Source organism: Rhineura floridana, chromosome 7 (genome assembly GCF_030035675.1).
Source record: "Rhineura floridana isolate rRhiFlo1 chromosome 7, rRhiFlo1.hap2, whole genome shotgun sequence".
Lineage (NCBI taxonomy): Eukaryota > Metazoa > Chordata > Lepidosauria > Squamata > Rhineuridae > Rhineura > Rhineura floridana.
This window is the reverse complement of record NC_084486.1, coordinates 112,759,776-112,777,905: the sequence shown is the minus strand read 5'-3', so window position 1 is coordinate 112,777,905 and position 18,130 is coordinate 112,759,776. Positions and strand designations below refer to the sequence as shown.

The window sequence follows — 18,130 nt, the reverse complement described above, 5'->3', positions numbered from 1 at the left end:
TTAAAGAATTGTCCCCCTGGGGTCTTTTGCCCTCAGCACCCCAAGGAGGGTTCTTTGCTTCCGAGAACAGTCCCAACGCCTTTGGGTCTCTGCTTTTTAGGCAAATCCTCCCTCCTTCAGGGTTAAAATCCCGGTAGTACTGCCACCACTCCTCTTCCCGGTTTCTTCCTCTGAAAGAGGGGATCTCAGAGACCTATGTGAGTTCCAAGGATATTAACCCACATTAATTAACAGTAATCAGTAGCGTCCAGCGATCAAAGACTAGATTTAGAATCATTAGTTTGAAGTCAATACACACCATCTATAAAAGTTTATTTAAAAGAAAAGAAAGGTATATACAAAAAAGAGAGCAGCAGTTGTTTCCTCAAAGCTAATCGCCCTCAGCTGGCTACACGAGATAATTGGCATAACAAAGGTGAGAGGTTCAATACAGACAAAAGAAAATAACCAAGAGCTTGCTAAGCTAACATCCTATGCTCACAGTAGAATAGCCTGGTCCCCAAATGGCTTTTCCCTGTCAAACTTCAGGCGAGTTGAGTAGATGGAAATAGGGAACAACAACTGAAGGAATATGCTTCATTTTTATGGAGTTTCTTGGTCCACAGGGAGGGGGGAGGCAAATAGCCATATTCTGCCCCTGCCGTGCTCCACTCCTTTGAAGCCTTTGAAGATAAGGGGACTAGACAACATCACCCAGGGGTCCTGATCTACAACACCCCCTCTTCCTGACTTTTGATCTCAGGAAGCAGATAAGGGATAACAGCTAAGGTTTAGTTGCATCTTCTTGCAAGGTTGCAAATTGTCTGTCTGACACTGAGCCGCGGATCTCCCCCAGTAGGGTGTCCTAGGGAACCACAGGCTTCCAGAATTCTCTCTAGTTGACCCATTTCAGCTTGACCAAAGTTAGCTATTCTTGACAAGGGTGGCTAATGATTTTTGGCTCAAGGGCCACATTTACCTGCTAACCATCCGGAGCCACATGCCACTCCACATTTTCCATAGGAGGTGGGGCATCACTACGGGTAATAGTTCCACCTATTGTGCGAAGGCAAGAATGTTTTTGAAGTCAAGACTAGGGGCGTCAGGCCCCTCCCACTCTCCAGTTCATTCTTGCCTTCGTACGAACAAGTTCTCAGATAGCGTAGCTTAGCTAAGTTTCTTGTGTCTACTTGTGTCTGTCTGACAGTGTGTGGAGGTTGTTATCTGTAATTCCACTTCTCCCTCCCCTCTGTCTTGTCTTTAATTCGTTGTGTCTCCTGGAGAATTGTTGGGGGGGATCTTCCCTTACCCGGTCCGTTTTCCCCAGTTTTTTGAGCCTTTCAGCTCAGCAGAAACCGCGGCTGCGGTTCTCTAGCTTTTCAGGCAGGAGCTTGCAGCTGCAGCTCCCGATTTGGCCCGCTGTTTCCCTCGCTTAGGAGCCGGCTCTCGCGGCCTCCTTTTTTCCCCCTCCAGGAGCTTGCAACTGCGGCGGCTTCGTTGCTCGGCGCCGTTTTTTGCCTCTGTCTCCCAACCCTTCAATTTTCCCAGTTTTTTGAGCCTTTCAGCTCAGCAGAGACCGCGGCTGCGGTTCTCTACGTTTGTCTCTCCCGTAGCGTTTTTTCCTGTCTCAAGCCGCGCTCTGTGGAGCTCTTGGAGAGACCGCGGCTGCAGTTCTCTCCCAGGCGGGAGCTTGCGGCTGCGGCTCCCTGCCTCTTTTCCAGCCTCCTAATTTCAGCCTGCCGGGGTCCTACCTCTCCGAAGCCTGTTGATTCGGCTCTCTCAGGCTTCTCTCGGCAGTCTCTTCCTTGGGGTTTTTTAGAGCCGCGAGTGCGGCTATCGGCCCTGCGGCTCCTCCTGTGAGACTGTGCTGGGCAGCCCTTCCCCCAGTTCGTTTCCAGACGGCCGCCATTGCTTCTTCTCCCTCCGCCATTTTTGGATCATTTTTTCCCGCTCTTTTTTCCGGGCGCCATTTTTGTTTGGATTCAAATTTCCCGCCTTTTGTTACCACTTTATTTACCAAGGGATACCTTCCCTGCAAGCTATCTGTATGTGTGTTGTATGTGGGCTGTAGACAGACTTACAAAGGGCTTACTTACACACAAATTTACTGTGATTGTACCTCAAGTCTGGAGCTTTAATTCAGTGGCTGACTCACACAAATCTAATGCGACTGTATCAGCAAGGCTGGAGCTTTAATTTCTGTGGCTGACTCACACAACTTTACTGTGACTGTATTATCAGGGCTGGAGCTTTAATTTCAGTGGCTGCCTTATATTAAATCCGAATTATATTCTGTACATCCTGCCCCCTCTGTGGCTGTGTACCACACCTAAATCCAGCCTACAGCACTAATCTGAACATTATTTTGTACATCCTGCCCCCTCTGTGGCCGTGTACCAAGCCTAAAATACAGCCTATATTATACAGCCTATATTATTCTAATGCTGATACCACAGTGCATCCTGCCCCCTCTGTGGCCGTGCACTTAGCCATCTGCCAGTGTATCCTACCCCCTCTGTGGTCGTACACTGTGCCAGTTCGGGTCTTTACATCCTGCCCCCTCTGTGGCCATGTACTGCACCCAAGTTAATATAAGATGGTAGAACAGCCAGGCATGTCGCAATCAGCCAATATGATGCCAGATCAGCCAGGCATGTCACAAACAGCCCAGCCGCAACACTCTAAGGCGACTAAGCCTAAGCATGTTAAAGCAATGGCTAAGACAAAACACCTTTCAAGCCATAGCAAACCAAAGCGGCCACGCTATGCCTCTGTGCCAACCCCCACCACTACCACAGCAACTCAGGCACATATACTTCATATAAGCGATATACTTCATTCCCCTGCTGCTTCCTCTGACGAGGAAGATTTTGCTGGCTTCCCCACTCAGCCTTCGCCTAACCAGCCTCCCTCCGTTTTACCGTCCCAAACATCTGCTCCAATAGCCACTCAGGCACAAACATCTGCCACAACTGGGCTGCTGCCGTCCCCTGATTTCCTCTCCCAACTTCAAGCCATGCTGGCTTTTTTCACCCAAATGCAGTCACCACCACAAGTTCCTGCCATACCCCAACTCAACACGGACCAATGTGCGTGTCATGAAGCTCATCCTTCCTGTTCACCTAACCGCTTTCATGTAGCCAGAGGCAGATGTATTGACGAAACCTCGTATGCGGAGGAGTCAACCTTCACTGACCACGTTGAAGGAGATGACTGGAGCGACTATTCAGATCATGAGGAGGATACATCGTATCGCTTGTTTAATGCTTCAGACTATCAGCCCCTGGCACGCAGGGTAGTTAATACCCTTGGTCTCCAGACTGCGCCTTCAACTTCCTCCACCCCAGCTATCAAAGGGGCCAAGGTTCTCAAATCCCCTGCACCTACTGAACATTACATCCCGGTGCCGGACCCAATTGCCAAATTGGCCTCTGAAGAATGGGCTCACCCATTCCATTCTCGCCGCTTCAAGAACCTGGCTGACAGGTTTTACGCCCTAGCTCCGGACTTTGCCACCAAGTTAGACGTCCCTGGCATAGATGAACCAATCACTCGCCTCGTTTCACGTTCTCTCTTGCCCAGGGAAGGGGAATCCCAACTAAAAGACACTACTGAGCGACGAATAGACTTTGCCCTCTGCAAAAATCACGAGGCCACTGCCCTCTCCATGCGTGCCTCCGCTTCGGCCTCCATTTTCTCCAGAGCAGCTATGATGTGGCTGGATGATCTGCTAGAGGATACTAACCCTGATCCTGTCACCCTCAGAAGGTCACTGATAAAGTTGCGTAAGACAGCAGCTTTTGTGTCCGATGCCACCTTGGATGCCACTCAATTGGGGGCACGAGCCATGACGGCTCAGATAGTCGCGCGACGGACCCTTTGGCTTCGCCACTGGCAGGCTGATTCAGTGGCCAGAATGAATCTGTCCAGGGCTCCTTACTCCGGATCTTTACTTTTCGGCGAGGAAGCTCTAAAGGCAGTGCTGGTTGATCCCAAAGACGCCCACAAACCGGTTCTGGCCACTGTCAAGAACACTGACCACAGGCCTTTCAGGCAATTTCCTTCCTTCCATACTAACCAGCCCTTTCGAGGAACGCGGCCAGGAGGACGAGGACGCGACTTCAGATCCTATGACCCCACTTCATTCAGGGGCTCCTGGAACCGACGCTTCCAGGGCAGAGGTCAGTACCAAGGGCGCTGGGGCAACTCATCGTCCTCATTATAGGGGAGGTCCTCGCCAATGCAAGCAGTATTAACACACTTCCCATAGGTGGCAGATTACTTCATTTTGGAGACCGTTGGCTGCGCCTCACTACGGTCTCCTGGATCAGGGAGCTTTTCAGTTATGGCTATGCCATAGAGTTTTGGGCAACCCCATCAGACAGATTCCATCCGTCCCCCTGCCCAAGGGCACCAGCCAGGCACAAAATCATGCAGACAGCTATACACCACCTCTTGGACATAGCGGCAATAGAGCCAGTCCCCACAACTGAGAGGTCGGAAGGGGTGTATTTGCTGTGCCAAAACGAGATCTATCATGGAGGGCGGTATTGGACCTCAAGTTTGTCAACCGTTTTGTAACATATTGCAGGTTCAAAATGGAATCACTCCACTCCATTACGGAGAGTCTGCATGAAGGAGACTTCCTGGCTTCTATCGACCTTAAGGAAGCGTATCTCCATGTGCCCATTTGCATAGCCCACAGAAAGTTTCTTCAGTTTGCTTTTGGCCACCAGCACTTTCAATATAGAGCGATGCCATTCGGCCTCTCCTCTGCTCCAAGAGTGTTTACCAAAGTGCTACTCATCCTAGTGGCTTATCTCCGGACCCAAGGGGTTCATCTCTACCCATACCTGGATGATCTGCTAATACGGGCCAAGTCTGAGGAGCTGGCTCATCATCGTTTAACGATCACCCTCAATGTTTTGCAGGCCTACGGCTGGCTTGTCAACTTCGACAAAAGCCATCTCCAGCCAACCCAACACCTACTACATCTAGGGGCAATGTTGGACACCCTGCAGGCAATGGTCTTCTTGGCTCCAGATCACATCACTGCCATCACAAGCATCGCAAGGTCCCTGATGCAACAAACATCCGCAGACGTCATGCTTCTCGCCAGAGCGCTCGGAATGTTCATCTCTACAATCCACATTGTGTCATGGGCTCGAGCTCACACTCGGTACCTTCAATGGACTCTGTTGCCCTTTCAAAAGGACATTGCCAGCTCCAACCATCACAAAGTTCATTTGAGCCCCGCACTGCGTCTCTCCTTCCGCTGGTGGACCAAGGTTCAACACCTCTCCAAGGGCACGTCGTTCAGGGAACCACGCAGAACCGTGGTAACCACAGATGCCAGCCTCATCGGTTGGGGAACCCACTGCAACTCCCAGTACGTTCAGGGGGTTTGGTCCACCACAGAGCAAACTCAAAGCATCAACTGGCTGGAGCTCAAGGCTGTCCACTTAGCTCTACGTCATTTTCAGTCTCTGTTCCCTTTGGACCATGTGCTCATTCGAACAGACAACACGTGTGTCAAATCACATTTGAACAGACAGGGGGGCACCAGGTCTCGTCCTCTGCAGGACTTAGCATCCCTCATCTTTGTCTGGGCAGAACAACATCTACAATCCCTGAAAGCAGAATATCTCAGAGGGATTTGGAATGTGACAGCAGACTGGCTCAGCAGACAACAGGTCTTTCCGGGAGAATGGAAACTTCATCCAGTCATTTTCCATCGTCTCCAGTGTCGGTTCGGCGCCCTCTCAGTCGACCTGTTTGCTTCCAGTCGCAATTGCCAGCTTCCCAGGTACTTTGCCCGATACCTGGACTCAACAGCGGAAGCAGTGGATGCTCTGACAACACCATGGCCAGACGGTCTCTTGTACGCCTTTCCCCCCATACCATTGTTAGCCAAAACCTTGAGGAAGGCGCGAACCGAGAGGGCACAGCTGGTTCTGATAGCACCATTTTGGCCACGCCGACCGTGGTTCTCAGAACTTCTGGCAATGTCAATGATGGATCCTTGGACACTTCCAGTCAGGCCAGACCTTCTATCCCAGGGTCCAGTATGGCACCAGGACCCTACTTGGCTCAATCTAACAGCGTGGCGTTTGAACGGGGACATTTGAGGTCAGCTGGACTGTCTGACGCTGTGATTGATATTATTTTGGCCTCGAGAAGACCATCTACCACTCGTATTTATCAACATACCTGGGTGGCTTTCTCCAAGTGGTGCCAGTCCCACCACTATGATCCATCCCAGGCCACTGTGCATCAGGTGCTGCAATATCTCCATAGCGGCTTTATGATGGGACTTCGACCCAACACTCTACGTCGACATGCGTCCACTCTGTCGTCCATTCTCTCAGTGTCCTCTCCTGGAGCTCATATTTCTTCACATCCGTTCATCAAACGTTTTTTGAGGGGAGTCGCCCTACGCTCTCCGGCTGTTGTCCATCGGTTCCCCTCATGGAGTTTGCCGAAAGTTCTGCAGGCTTTGCAACGCCCTCCGTTTGAACCCATCAGGACTGTGCCCCTACGTATGCTGTCCTTCAAGGTCTTGTTCCTGATCGCAATCACATCTGCCAGACGCGTTTCGGAGTTGGGTGCATTGTCTTCTGCTCGACACCTCTGCGTCTTCCATAAGGACTCTGTTGTGCTGAAGACTGATCCTTCCTTCCGTCCCAAGGTCGATTCAGTTTTTCATTGCAACCAGGACATTGTTTTGCCTTCCTTTTGCTCGAATCCTACCCATCCTCTCGAGAAGGCTTGGCATTCGTTAGATGTCCGGAGGGCTCTCAAGACCTACCTGTCTAGGACCCAAGAGATTCGACGAACGGAGTCTCTGTTTGTATCCTTTCATCCAAGATCTATGGGGCATAAAGTATCCAATCCTACTTTATCCCGTTGGTTAAGGGCATGTATTACTTTAGCATATGAGTCTTTGAAGCTGTCAGTTCCAGCTAGTATAACGGCTCATTCTACCAGGTCAGCTGCCACTAATGGTCCTGTTGCCGATATTTGTAGGGCTGCAGTCTGGTCTACCCCACACTCATTTATAAGGCATTATAAAATCGATCGTTATGCCTCTGCTGACGCATCTTTCGGCAGACGAGTGTTGCAACAGGTTCTTAATGAGGATTAACACGTGGGTGGTCCCTCCCTGTATGGGCTGCTTTGGTACATCCCGTAGTGATGGCCCACCTCCTATGGAAAATGTACCATTGGTCTCACCTGAAAGGTGATTTTCATAGGAGTGGGCCATCACGACCCTCCCAGTTGGAGGATGACTAGATATTTCTAATGGGTTACATATTATTGTTACGCTATTATATTTAAATGTAAGAGTGAAGTCAAGATTTTTAGTTCTGTTATATTGTTATGTTAGAGTCATGTTATTATGCATGCGACTATTGTGTTATTTTCCTGGCGGGTCTGTTGGCCTTGTTCTTGTATTTTTAGATATCTCTTTTTAGACTCGCTACGAATGAACTGGAGAGTGGGAGGGGCCTGACGCCCCTAGTCTTGACTTCAAAAACATTCTTGCCTTCGCACGATAGGTGGAACTATTACCCGTAGTGATGGCCCACTCCTATGAAAATCACCTTTCAGGTGAGACCAATGGTACATTCTTGCACACACACAACACACACACAGGATACACGTACACAAACAGGTACACAGCTCCCCTGCTTAGCTGATCTGCTATCACTGCCTCCCAACCCCACTCATCAAATAGTCAATATGATGACTGGGGAAGGGGCAGTTTGCATCCCCTTCAGGGCATTGGGCTAGACAGAGAGGTTTAACCATTTCAGGCCACCCCAGTGCCATGTCTACTCTATTCTTTTTCTTTTTGCCACTCTAACCAAAATAGTGGGATCAGGGTGGGAGGAGAAAAATATTCTTGCTGAGCCATATCAGGCTCCAAAGCCACACACCCCATGTGATATGCACTTGAAATGTAAATTGGGTTGTAGGCTGGCTCAAGCTTTCAAAACAGCCCTCTCCATGTTTATGCTCAAATGTGTAACGTTCATAGGAACATAATAATAATAAATTTATTACAAAGACCAGCATAATAAGAACATAGGAAGCTGATGTACAGAGTCAGACCACTGATCTATCTAGCTTATTACTGTCTGCTAGTAGTGACTCTTTGAGTTTTCTGTCGCAGCCCTACTTGGAGATGACAGGGATTGGTCCTGGGACCTTCAGCATGCAAAGCAGATACTCTGTCACTGAGCCTCAGCCCTTCCTGCAGGGCCCTTCCCACTCCTGATATCTGTTAATGGTTAAGTAGTTGAGAGTGAGCCATGGGATCATGTTTCCCCAACCTCTTTCCTATTGTACATGTATTCCTCTTGCCCATGGAAGGAAATAATTGTAGTTAAGGGTTACATCTGCACCGACCTTTACCATGGTTTAATGCTGACCATAGCTTGGAAAACCTGGTTAATTGGGAACCCTTGGTTGGGGCAGATGTAAACTTAACAATGGTTAAAACTCTCCGCAGTTTCCTTGAATGGAGAGACTGGTAGGAAGGGAGTGTGTAAACCTACAGTCCATTCTTGTATCTTAGTCATGGCTGAAAAACAAAGACAAAGAGCATATTAAAGTCAAAACTGTAAATGTAATTAGCATAGAAATTGTTTTATCGGTGTTGGCAGGAAAGTTGGTTCTCATTGTTCTGGGTTAAGCAGGAGATTTCTGGTTGGGACAGTATTTGTTAGGGAAACTAAGCAGCTTCAGATTATTTTAAAAAACCCTTTGTTCTTTAGTCAGCTGAATGATTTCTGGCATAATTGTCCAAAGAAAGAACTTTAGCTTCAGTATGACAGAAATAACAGTGAAATGTATTTCTCAATGCTCAGTTTTTAGTGGAATCTCTACACTCCAGTCAGGCGGCAATGATTTCTAACACTCCCTGCCAAAGCAATGAAATACAGAAACAAGAAATTGCTCATCAGAGGGAGGCGGCCTTGGACATGTTATCAGAAATTGCTAATGTTTTTGATTTTCCAGACCTCAATCGTTTTCTCAGTGTAAGTTGATGATAGTCCACTACAAGATAAGAATAATTGATTGCATTGTATTATCCTTTATGTTGTCACCTACAAGTCACAATTACATATATTTGTAGGGTTCCTACATTTTATTTATTGATTCATTTCTATCCCAAAGTTCCTTCAAGGAGCTCAACACAGTATACAAGGTTCTCCCTCCTCATGTTATCCTCACAACAACCCTGTGAAGTAGCTTATTTGTTCATCTCTGAAAGAAGAAGGGAAGCTGAAAAGGAGGGTTCCTTTTCCCTGCAGGCCTTTCCCTCTCTACCCCAGGGGTTCCCAAACTGAGCTGCATTCAGGTGGGCCAAGGCATGCTTGTAAAAATATAATTTAAAATCATACAGCATCAAGCTAGTGAATTACGATTGCTGCAACAGGCAGGAAAATACCTAAGTGGTCCGCCCAGACCCTCAGCAGTTTTTAGGTACTCCACGAGGGGGGAAAGTGTGGGAACCACTGCTCTACCCTGCCTTTTGTGTTGTTCCAAATTTTCAAGGAAGGATTCTTTTAGCTTGGGGCCAAGTGTGTTTTGTGAAAGATAAAGGTTCTTTGCCGGCACGCTTCTGTGCCCAATTTAAAGTGCCAGTTGTTAACTTTAAAACTTTAAAGTCCTAAATGGCTTGGAACCAGTTTTTCTGCAGGAGCACCTGCACCTATATCCCTGCCTGGCCCTTAAGATTAGCAGCAGAAAGGCCCTGCTTTGGGCCCACCAGTGAGGTTCATCAGGCTGATAGGTACAGAGTCTTCACAGTGGTGACCCTATAATTATGGATCTCACTCCCATGGGAAGTGTGCCTAGTTCCCTCACTGCTTTTAAATGGGATCTAAAGACCTGCCTGCTTTACATGAGCTTCTGATTAATTTGAGGAGGGTTTTAAAGTTGTAATACTAATTGTTGCAGCTATTTTATTTCATTACTATTGGCTTTCAAACTGAATTGTTTGTCATTTTTGTAAGCACATGTTGTCTTTTACATTTGTTTTCTAGTGATTTTTTTATTGTGTGAACCACTTTGAGAGGGCTGTATAGTCCCTGACAGGAGGCATGCAAAAATACAAATTAAATAAACTGTAGATGAAATTACTTGACCCGTGTAGCCATCTGATTGATAGGCTGTTGGGTTTTTACATAAATGGTTTTTCAGGACGTGATGTTAGATTGTGAGAAACACTCTAGCCAGAAAGCAAAGGAGAGGTCTCCAGTTCTAAAACGGGGAGGTGGACATGGTGGAGGTTGTGATAAAAGTCCTTGGCTCAATGGAGTGCCGCAGAGTAAGACAGGGAAAGTTTAGTTCCCCTCACCTGTGTGCTCTTTTTAAAGTAAACCACAGACACCCCTGTGGGTAATAAGTTAGTATGGCAACACATGCATAAATATACAGTACATGGCTGCCCTATAGCATCTTCTTTAGACCTTGGCATTCAAAACTCATGCCTCAGGGGAGCATATTGTGTATGGGGTGAGGGGAATACCTTAGTCTCTTTTGAAGACTAACTAGACCAGTAAAACTTGTTAACTGTAGGAATGTTCAAATGTTGATTGAGGTTTTTTCCATTGTTGAAAAATATTGTCTGGGTTTCTGTGCATGTTTTTTTCATGCTGGTAAGCTTGCAGCTTGCCATTTTTAACCACAAGCAAATGGGCTTACATGTCCATCTTCACTTGCACAAGGGAAGGAAGTCAGTTGTCAAAACAGTGGCTATCTCTTTATTTTGCCAGCGAATTCTCCAAGTTCTTTTGCCTGACCTTGCTGCCAAGGCCAGCCCTGCAGCCTCTGTGCTTATTCGTACAATAGCAAAACAGCTAAACGTAAACCGCAGAGAGATCCTCATCAACAATTTCAAGTACATCTTTTCTCATCTAGTCTGCTTCTGTAGTAAAGATGAGCTGGAGCGAGCACTTCACTATCTCAAGGTAAATATGTTTTGATTTTTGCCTGTGAAGCCGTGGATCAGCAAGAGCATTCAAGCTGGTGATTGTATTAAAATACAAATATATGACATGAAAGCCTAAAGTTAAGAACTCATTGCAATCATGTACTGAACCTTTTAGGTGTGCCTAAAATATTCTGGGTTGAAAATAATGCATATATAAAATTATTCAGCTCAATACAAAGTCCTCAGTCAACATCTTCCGCTGTTTCTAGCTGCATAACCAAAACCAACTTGTGCGTCATGGTCTTTTTCTGATTATGTTAAGAGCAGTTGATCACTCTTCCGTTCTCAATGCTTTACTTGGAGGCTGCATTTCTCTTTTGTTATCTCTTAATGTGCATATAAAATTATCTAGTCCATTTTTTTTCATTTATGCTGTTCTATAGAATGAAACAGAAATAGAACTTGGAAGTTTGCTGAGACAGGACTACCAGGGATTGCATAATGAATTATTGCTTCGTATAGGAGAGCACTATCAGCAGGTCTTCAATGGCTTATCAATTCTGGCTTCATTTGCCTCTAATGATGACCCATATCAGGGACCCAAGGACATTACCTCTCCTGAACGAATGGTAAGTAGCAGTGCCATCATAGTTTTCTTTGTGTTGCTTTGGAAGAAAAACATGGTTTGTTCTTGTATTATGGGGCACCATTTAAGTATACAGCCGATACGGCATTTCATTGCTTTTTGGGAAGAGTTTTCATAACATTACAAGCCTTGCAGGATGAGAACAAGGTCCATCTTGCCCAGCATTCTGTTCCCATAGTGACCAACCAGATTCCTTTGGGAAGATCACAAGCAGATATTAATGCATTTTCCAGAAGAGGTCAATCTCATGAAGAAAATCAGCAGAGTGGACAAGTAGTTGGGTGCAGCCATTTTGTTATGGAAATCATGCTGTTTGTGGTACTGTGATTCTTATATATTCTAGTGGGAAGTAATTTCTTAAGGACACTTTCATGCATACTAAACAGATTAGCCTTGTTTAAATGCAGCACTGCACTAGACCAACCTGGTTATGTTAGAAAGCTTTAGCTCGTTTCAGTAATTCAGTGGACCCTGCAAAGTCCTAGTTTTCCAGAGTAACTGTCTTAAAACAGCCTCCTAACCCAGGTTACATTATCTGTTCTATTGTCGGTATAAGGTGGAGGGGGATAGAAATATTTTATTTTAAATTGTTTTGTACGTAGATGCCAAAATACAGCTATATATTTGAGGTGTGAATATTCCAGTTGTATTTTAAAGTTGAATATTTGTTAAAGTGTTACTTTTATAAATATGTAGGCTGATTATCTGCAACCAAAATTGCTGGGTATCTTGGCCTTCTTCAACATGCAGTTGTTAAGCTCCAGTATTGGAATTGAAGATAAGAAAATGGTAAGTAAACTATCTAGGAGACTGAGCAGTCATGGGTACATCTGGGTGTTAGCTTTTTTTCTAGTGTTTTTCCATTGGCTACGAATCAAGGTGACAGAACCAAAAGATTACTCAAAGCCATTGTTGGAAACTATATGGGGTAGTTTACTTGAACCATGGATGATTAAAGGTGGTCTTTCCTCATTAAGATTATCTTCCATTTCATACTGAATGGATTTGGGCTGATGTCTGAAATTGTCAGCGTCTGTGTATTTTCTCTAGCTCCCTTTGCTTTTGGGAATGTGAATCTCTTGATTGCTCTGGCACGTGTTAATCCTCTTTTCCAGCAACTTCTACCCAGAAAATCCCTAGGAACTAGGTTCAGTACATTTCCCATTAACACCACTTTTAGCAGACACAAAGCAGAAACGGAAGGGTTGGGAAGCATTATTGGGCACCATAGTTGGAATATATGGAAGAGCAGATTAAAACTGTGGAGAAGACAAGAGGGTTCTTTTATAACCCCCATGTTGGATCATCATTTGACAGGTGTACAAGTTGAGGACTAAGGAAAAAAACTAAATAGTGATACATTTTCTGGAAATAGGTAGAAATCCTGATGTTCAGTACCTTCAGTAGAGAATAAAGGGCTGTGAGTAGTTGCATACTGTTGTCATATAACTTGACTGTTAAAAATAACTTGTTTTTTTCTTCAACTGTAGGCCTTAAATAGTTTGATGGCTTTAATGAGGCTTATGGGCCCCAAACATGTAAGTGCAGTAAGAGTAAAGATGATGACAACACTCAGGACGGGGCTAAGATATAAAGATGATTTCCCAGAGTTGTGCTGCAAGTAAGAAAATTATGTACTGAAATTATTATCTATAACTATAGTCTGAGTGCTTTTTTGTGCCTCCTAGTGAATCCCTGCAGTGCACAAGATTAAAAATAATTGCAAATAATTGTAGTACAGACATCTCAAAATTGATTTTTAAAAACTGTCTGCATACTAAGAAATATGTAGCAGTGCTGCATATGTCTGCTGGTTTTTGTTTTTAAAATGTCCTGTTTATTTAGGGCTTGGGACTGCTTTGTGAAATGCTTGGATCAAGCTCATCTTGGCTCTCTTCTCAGTCATGTGATAGTAGCTCTATTGCCCCTCATACATATTCAGCCAAAAGAAACAGCAGCAGTGTTCCGTTTTCTTATCATTGAGAACAGGTATTGTAACATAAAACATTTTAATAATGTTTTTAAAGGTATTATAGTAGAGCTGCAGCTGGGGCTATGTGTACTCTGGTGCAGTTTTTTTTTTTTAGAATTCTGTAGTAAGGTAATTAAAAATCTGTGACTTGTATAACTGAGAAATGTTACATAATTTGTTTTGCATAATTGATTCTGCAAATGTATTGCTCAGTATAACTTATTCTGATAGTTATGGGAAAGGGCCAGAACTATGCAGGGACCTGAAGCTTCTCACCCAATGATTGGTGTTGTAAAGTCCCATTTGTGGGTGGTGAATTAAAAGGAGTCATTTCATGGACTCTTTGGACAGCTGGCAAAAATTCCTGTCAGGCTCATGGGGAGATCACCCGCTAGCAGTAGCTTCTATTTTTACTTTCCTTGGTTTTCTTTTTTGCTGCCAGCAGCAAATAGCAGAGCATTTCAGGGTGAGAAAACAAAGTGGTTCTCTTGTCAGAACTTCTGGCCAAACTATATGATCTCTAGATTTTTGTCAACAGTAATAGCGTTCCCCAATTTTGTTAATTTCAGTCAGATCATTGATTCAAGATGTGTGTTCCAACCATGTCAGATTTTTTGTTCAGACCCATTTGTAAATTTCCCCAACCTCAGAAATATATACCCTTGTTGAACTCCTCCATTTTAGTTCATTTTTTATTTTTGCACAGTGGGTTTAAGTGTATGTGTCTGTGTGTTTTACAACACAACTTGTTTTATTCATTAGGGATGCAGTACAAGACTTCCTGCATGAAATTTATTTTCTTCCTGACCATCCTGAACTAAAAGACATCCAAACAGTTCTTCAAGACTATCGGAAGGTATATATTTATTTTGTTATATGTTTATATGATAAAAGAATGCTTGTTTGAAGTTGGCAATGGGCTATTGGATATCTCTGATGTCCAAAGAGTTACAACAGTGGTTCCCAAACTTTTTTTCTTCCACGGACCACTTGAAAACTATTAATGGTCTTAATGAATTTTTCTGCTTGTTATAGCAATTGTAATACACTGTGCCAGATGCTGTATGATTTTTGTCTTTTATTGCTTCTTTTATTTTATTTTGTTGTATTTTACAGTCTTACAATTGGCATTCCATACAATTCAAATTATAGTACAATAAAATACAATATAAGAAATAAAAGAAGCAATAAAAGACAATTAAAAATCAATATGACTATTCAATGTGGACCACCTGAATGAAGTTTTGCGCACCCCTGGTGGTCCACTGACCACAGTTGGAACCCCTGAGTTACAACATTACAATGTTTGTGTAAATGTTTAAATAGTGGCCCAGTATGCATGCTACGGTAAACCATAGTTAATGTTCACTGTGAACATAGAGATCATTCCCATTTCACTCCGCTCCTGGTGCGAGCAGTAACCCATGATCTCTGGGTTAGTATTTCGCGCAAACTGGGGATTGTGGCTTGTTTTGTTCCAAACAAATGACGAGGTTTGTTCTTGACTTACTAATTGTGGTTTGTTGTAAGCAAAACAAACCATGACCCCCCTAAGCCAGGGATTATGGTTTGCTCACACTAGAGGAGAGGCGAAGTGGGAGAAATCCCTGTGCATGCAGTAACCTATAAACTATTGTTTACTATGATGTGCAAACACAGCCAGTGGGAGGAATCTTTCTGAAAGTTCATCTTTAAATTCCTTAATACCTGTCCAGCCCAGAGATAAAGGAACCAGACTGAGACGAGGTGTGATCTGTTTCTTGTTATATCAAGATGATGGTCGCATCCAAAGCAATGTGCTTCATAAAGCTGTCTAACCTGACTCACTACTTTCCCTAACTAGCCTACCTAAACAGTCTCTGCAGTGTGTGGGGAGAGTTGACTCAGCACTAGAGTCTTGGGCGGCACCTGCTTAAGTAGGGAAGGTCTTCGCACATAAACGACGGCTCTGATGGAGTTCTACCCTCTGAAAGTCTCTCTTCTTGCGCCTCCTCACATGGGGCAAGGGGGGGAGAGCCTCAGATGGCTCATCTGACGGCGGGGCTTCGCTAGGTGACAACGCAGGTTCCAAAAGTGGGGTGCTGATTGACGGGGAAGCGTTTGAAGTGCCAGGTGGGGATTCCTGCACGGACAGGATTGGCGCGAGTGAAGGGTCACTTCCCAACAGTTCAGGCAGGGGACTCACAGGCGGGGCTGGAACTGCCTCGATGGGGGTGCCAGCCATGGGAGTCTGTGGGCTGTCAGAGCCCTCCCTTCCTCCAACGTCCCCAGAAACCTCGTCCTCATTTGACTCCTCTCTCTGATCTAACTCTCCCTGCGTCTGGGGCGCAACAATGCCTTTTGCTATATTAAGGCTAATGGTGGAAAAACACAAAAGTTTTGTACCATAATATATAATATGGTACAAACCATTTATGTTTTTCCACCGTTAGCCCGACTATATAATACATATGCTTACTGAGAGTTTTTGTACTTGAGTAAAGTGAAAGGAAAACATATTTTGGTTCTAGCATACAATCATGCTTCTTAATTGACACCCTATTTTGTTAATTTTTATTGAAATGCAGACTGCTGTTTTTATGTCTTGGCTGCAGAAGACATTTAGTGTGATGTAGCCAATGGAGTATGTTGGATTTAGATTGTGGAAGCCCAAGTTCCGTTGCCCACAAAACTTCCTGGGTAACCTTGAGCTAGTCACAATCTCTCAGCTTAATCTCCTAAACTCCTTGTAGGAAGGGTAGAGTAAAACAAACTGGCTAATAATTTGGAGTGGTAGCATTTTGTATAAATATTAATTTGAAGTACTTGGCAAGATACTCAGAATAGTATGCCTGTAGTTAGGCTGAAACCAGGAACAGATATTATGGTTTGCCAACAGAGTATAAATCTTCTTTCTAACCTAATTAAGTGCATACTCTGCTACATATATATTCAGAAAATTTTGTATCTGAGAGACTTCATTCACAAAACCTACTAGGTGATATACACAACTAAGTCAGAGTGGAGCCATTGAAATAAATGGACTTCTGTTACTTTATACCATTGATTTCAATGGATCTACTGTGAGTTGGATATCCCCCACTGTGTGCTGGTACATTTAACAATGGGTTTGTTCAATAGAACATGTGCTCCATGCATTTTTCCTCAGGAGACGTCCAGGAGTACAGACTTGCAGACAGCACTGCAGCTCCCCATGAAGGCTATACAGCATGAGAATGTCGATGTTCGGATTCATGCTCTCACCAGCCTGAAGGAAACATTATATAAAAACCAAGTATGTGTAACTGTAAAGCTCAGACTCTGTGTGATGGGTAGCTAAAGCTGCAATCTTATACTCATGTACCTGGAAGGATGGACCACTGTCTGAATAGACATGTAGGATTGTGCTATAAATATCATATAATTTACCTAGTATTCTAAAGCTAACATGAACAGGAATGCAAAGGCAAGGCAGTCTATAACAGCAGTACCGCCCACTATTGGTTTTGACATGAGTTCCTCTCAATAGCTAGCAGCTAAATAGATGAATTGCTTAGTTTCATATTAACAGAGCTGCCCATATGATTTTAGAATACATGTAACCTTAGTGTAAAATTCCCACATTCTAAGAATCCCACAGTGGTCTCTTTTTTTCATCTTTCATCATAATCTTTATCAACAAAGAATTATTTTCCTTCAGCCAAAGACAGAGCGAGAGGGAGTACTCCTATTTTATCCAAGGTTCCAAAGCACTCATTCACTTGTAGCTTGCTGTCTGTTTCTTCCTTTCGCTTGTCAGCATTGCTGTGTAAGGTGATCCACACTAGATAAATTACGTGATATTCAGTTACCTGTCACATGGTAAGGGAGATTGTCGTTTTCATTAACAACCTGACAAGAGAAGAGAGATTTGTACATGGTGCATTCTTTCTCCCTGTCTTTTTAAAGTATCTGTTTCTTAATTCTACCTTAATGTGCATAAGTGTAATCAGGGTAATTAATGGATAGTTGGGAGCGTTCCCACACACATTCTCTAATGTTCATCATTTGTGTTTGACTTGACTTTGGATTGCCCAGCACTGATTTGGCATGGATAAGAGAGAGCTGCTTTAATATGTCATGGAGATATGGATCTATCTTAATTTCCTTTCTGGCTTAGCTTCAGGACGGAAACCACCATGGTCACCCTATTGGATGACTTCCTAATTGATGAGAGGATTGTACTCCTGGACCTCTCAGTGGCTGTGATATAACTATGGTTATCATCTGGCCGTCTCTCCATAATGTGACTGGAGGGCACAGTGTTACAACAGGTCCAGTTCCTTTTGGGGGAGGGATGGATCTAGAAGGTGGAGTTGAGGAACTTCTGTTTCACCTCTTGGCCATTGACTTATAGTGGGTGTGGGTAACATTCTTGCCCCTGAGGGCTACGTGTGGCAGCAGATGGGCAATTCCTGGGCTCCTGGGAGGAAGGATGGAATATATATTTAATTAAATAAATAATAAAAAATTTGGGCTTCATACTATGGGCATGGCAAGAGCCGTTCACACACAGAGTTTTGTGCATGCTCACATACAGTCATGGGAGAGGGAGGGTCAAATTACTCAT

General features: G+C 44.4%; 1 protein-coding gene across 3 annotated transcripts in view; it reads left to right on the top strand.

Annotated features, from left to right (window-relative positions):
• ATR (ATR serine/threonine kinase) overlaps positions 1 to 18,130 on the top strand; it is a 112,642-nt gene that overhangs the window by 20,734 nt on the left and 73,778 nt on the right. For all 3 annotated transcript variants that reach the window (XM_061636920.1, XM_061636921.1, XM_061636922.1), the window contains exons 14-21: positions 8,853 to 9,023; positions 10,767 to 10,961; positions 11,368 to 11,553; positions 12,267 to 12,359; positions 13,061 to 13,191; positions 13,416 to 13,559; positions 14,305 to 14,398; positions 16,691 to 16,816. In XM_061636920.1, the coding sequence (XP_061492904.1) occupies positions 8,853 to 9,023; positions 10,767 to 10,961; positions 11,368 to 11,553; positions 12,267 to 12,359; positions 13,061 to 13,191; positions 13,416 to 13,559; positions 14,305 to 14,398; positions 16,691 to 16,816 (1,140 nt within the window). The remainder of the gene's footprint in view (positions 1 to 8,852; positions 9,024 to 10,766; positions 10,962 to 11,367; positions 11,554 to 12,266; positions 12,360 to 13,060; positions 13,192 to 13,415; positions 13,560 to 14,304; positions 14,399 to 16,690; positions 16,817 to 18,130) is intronic.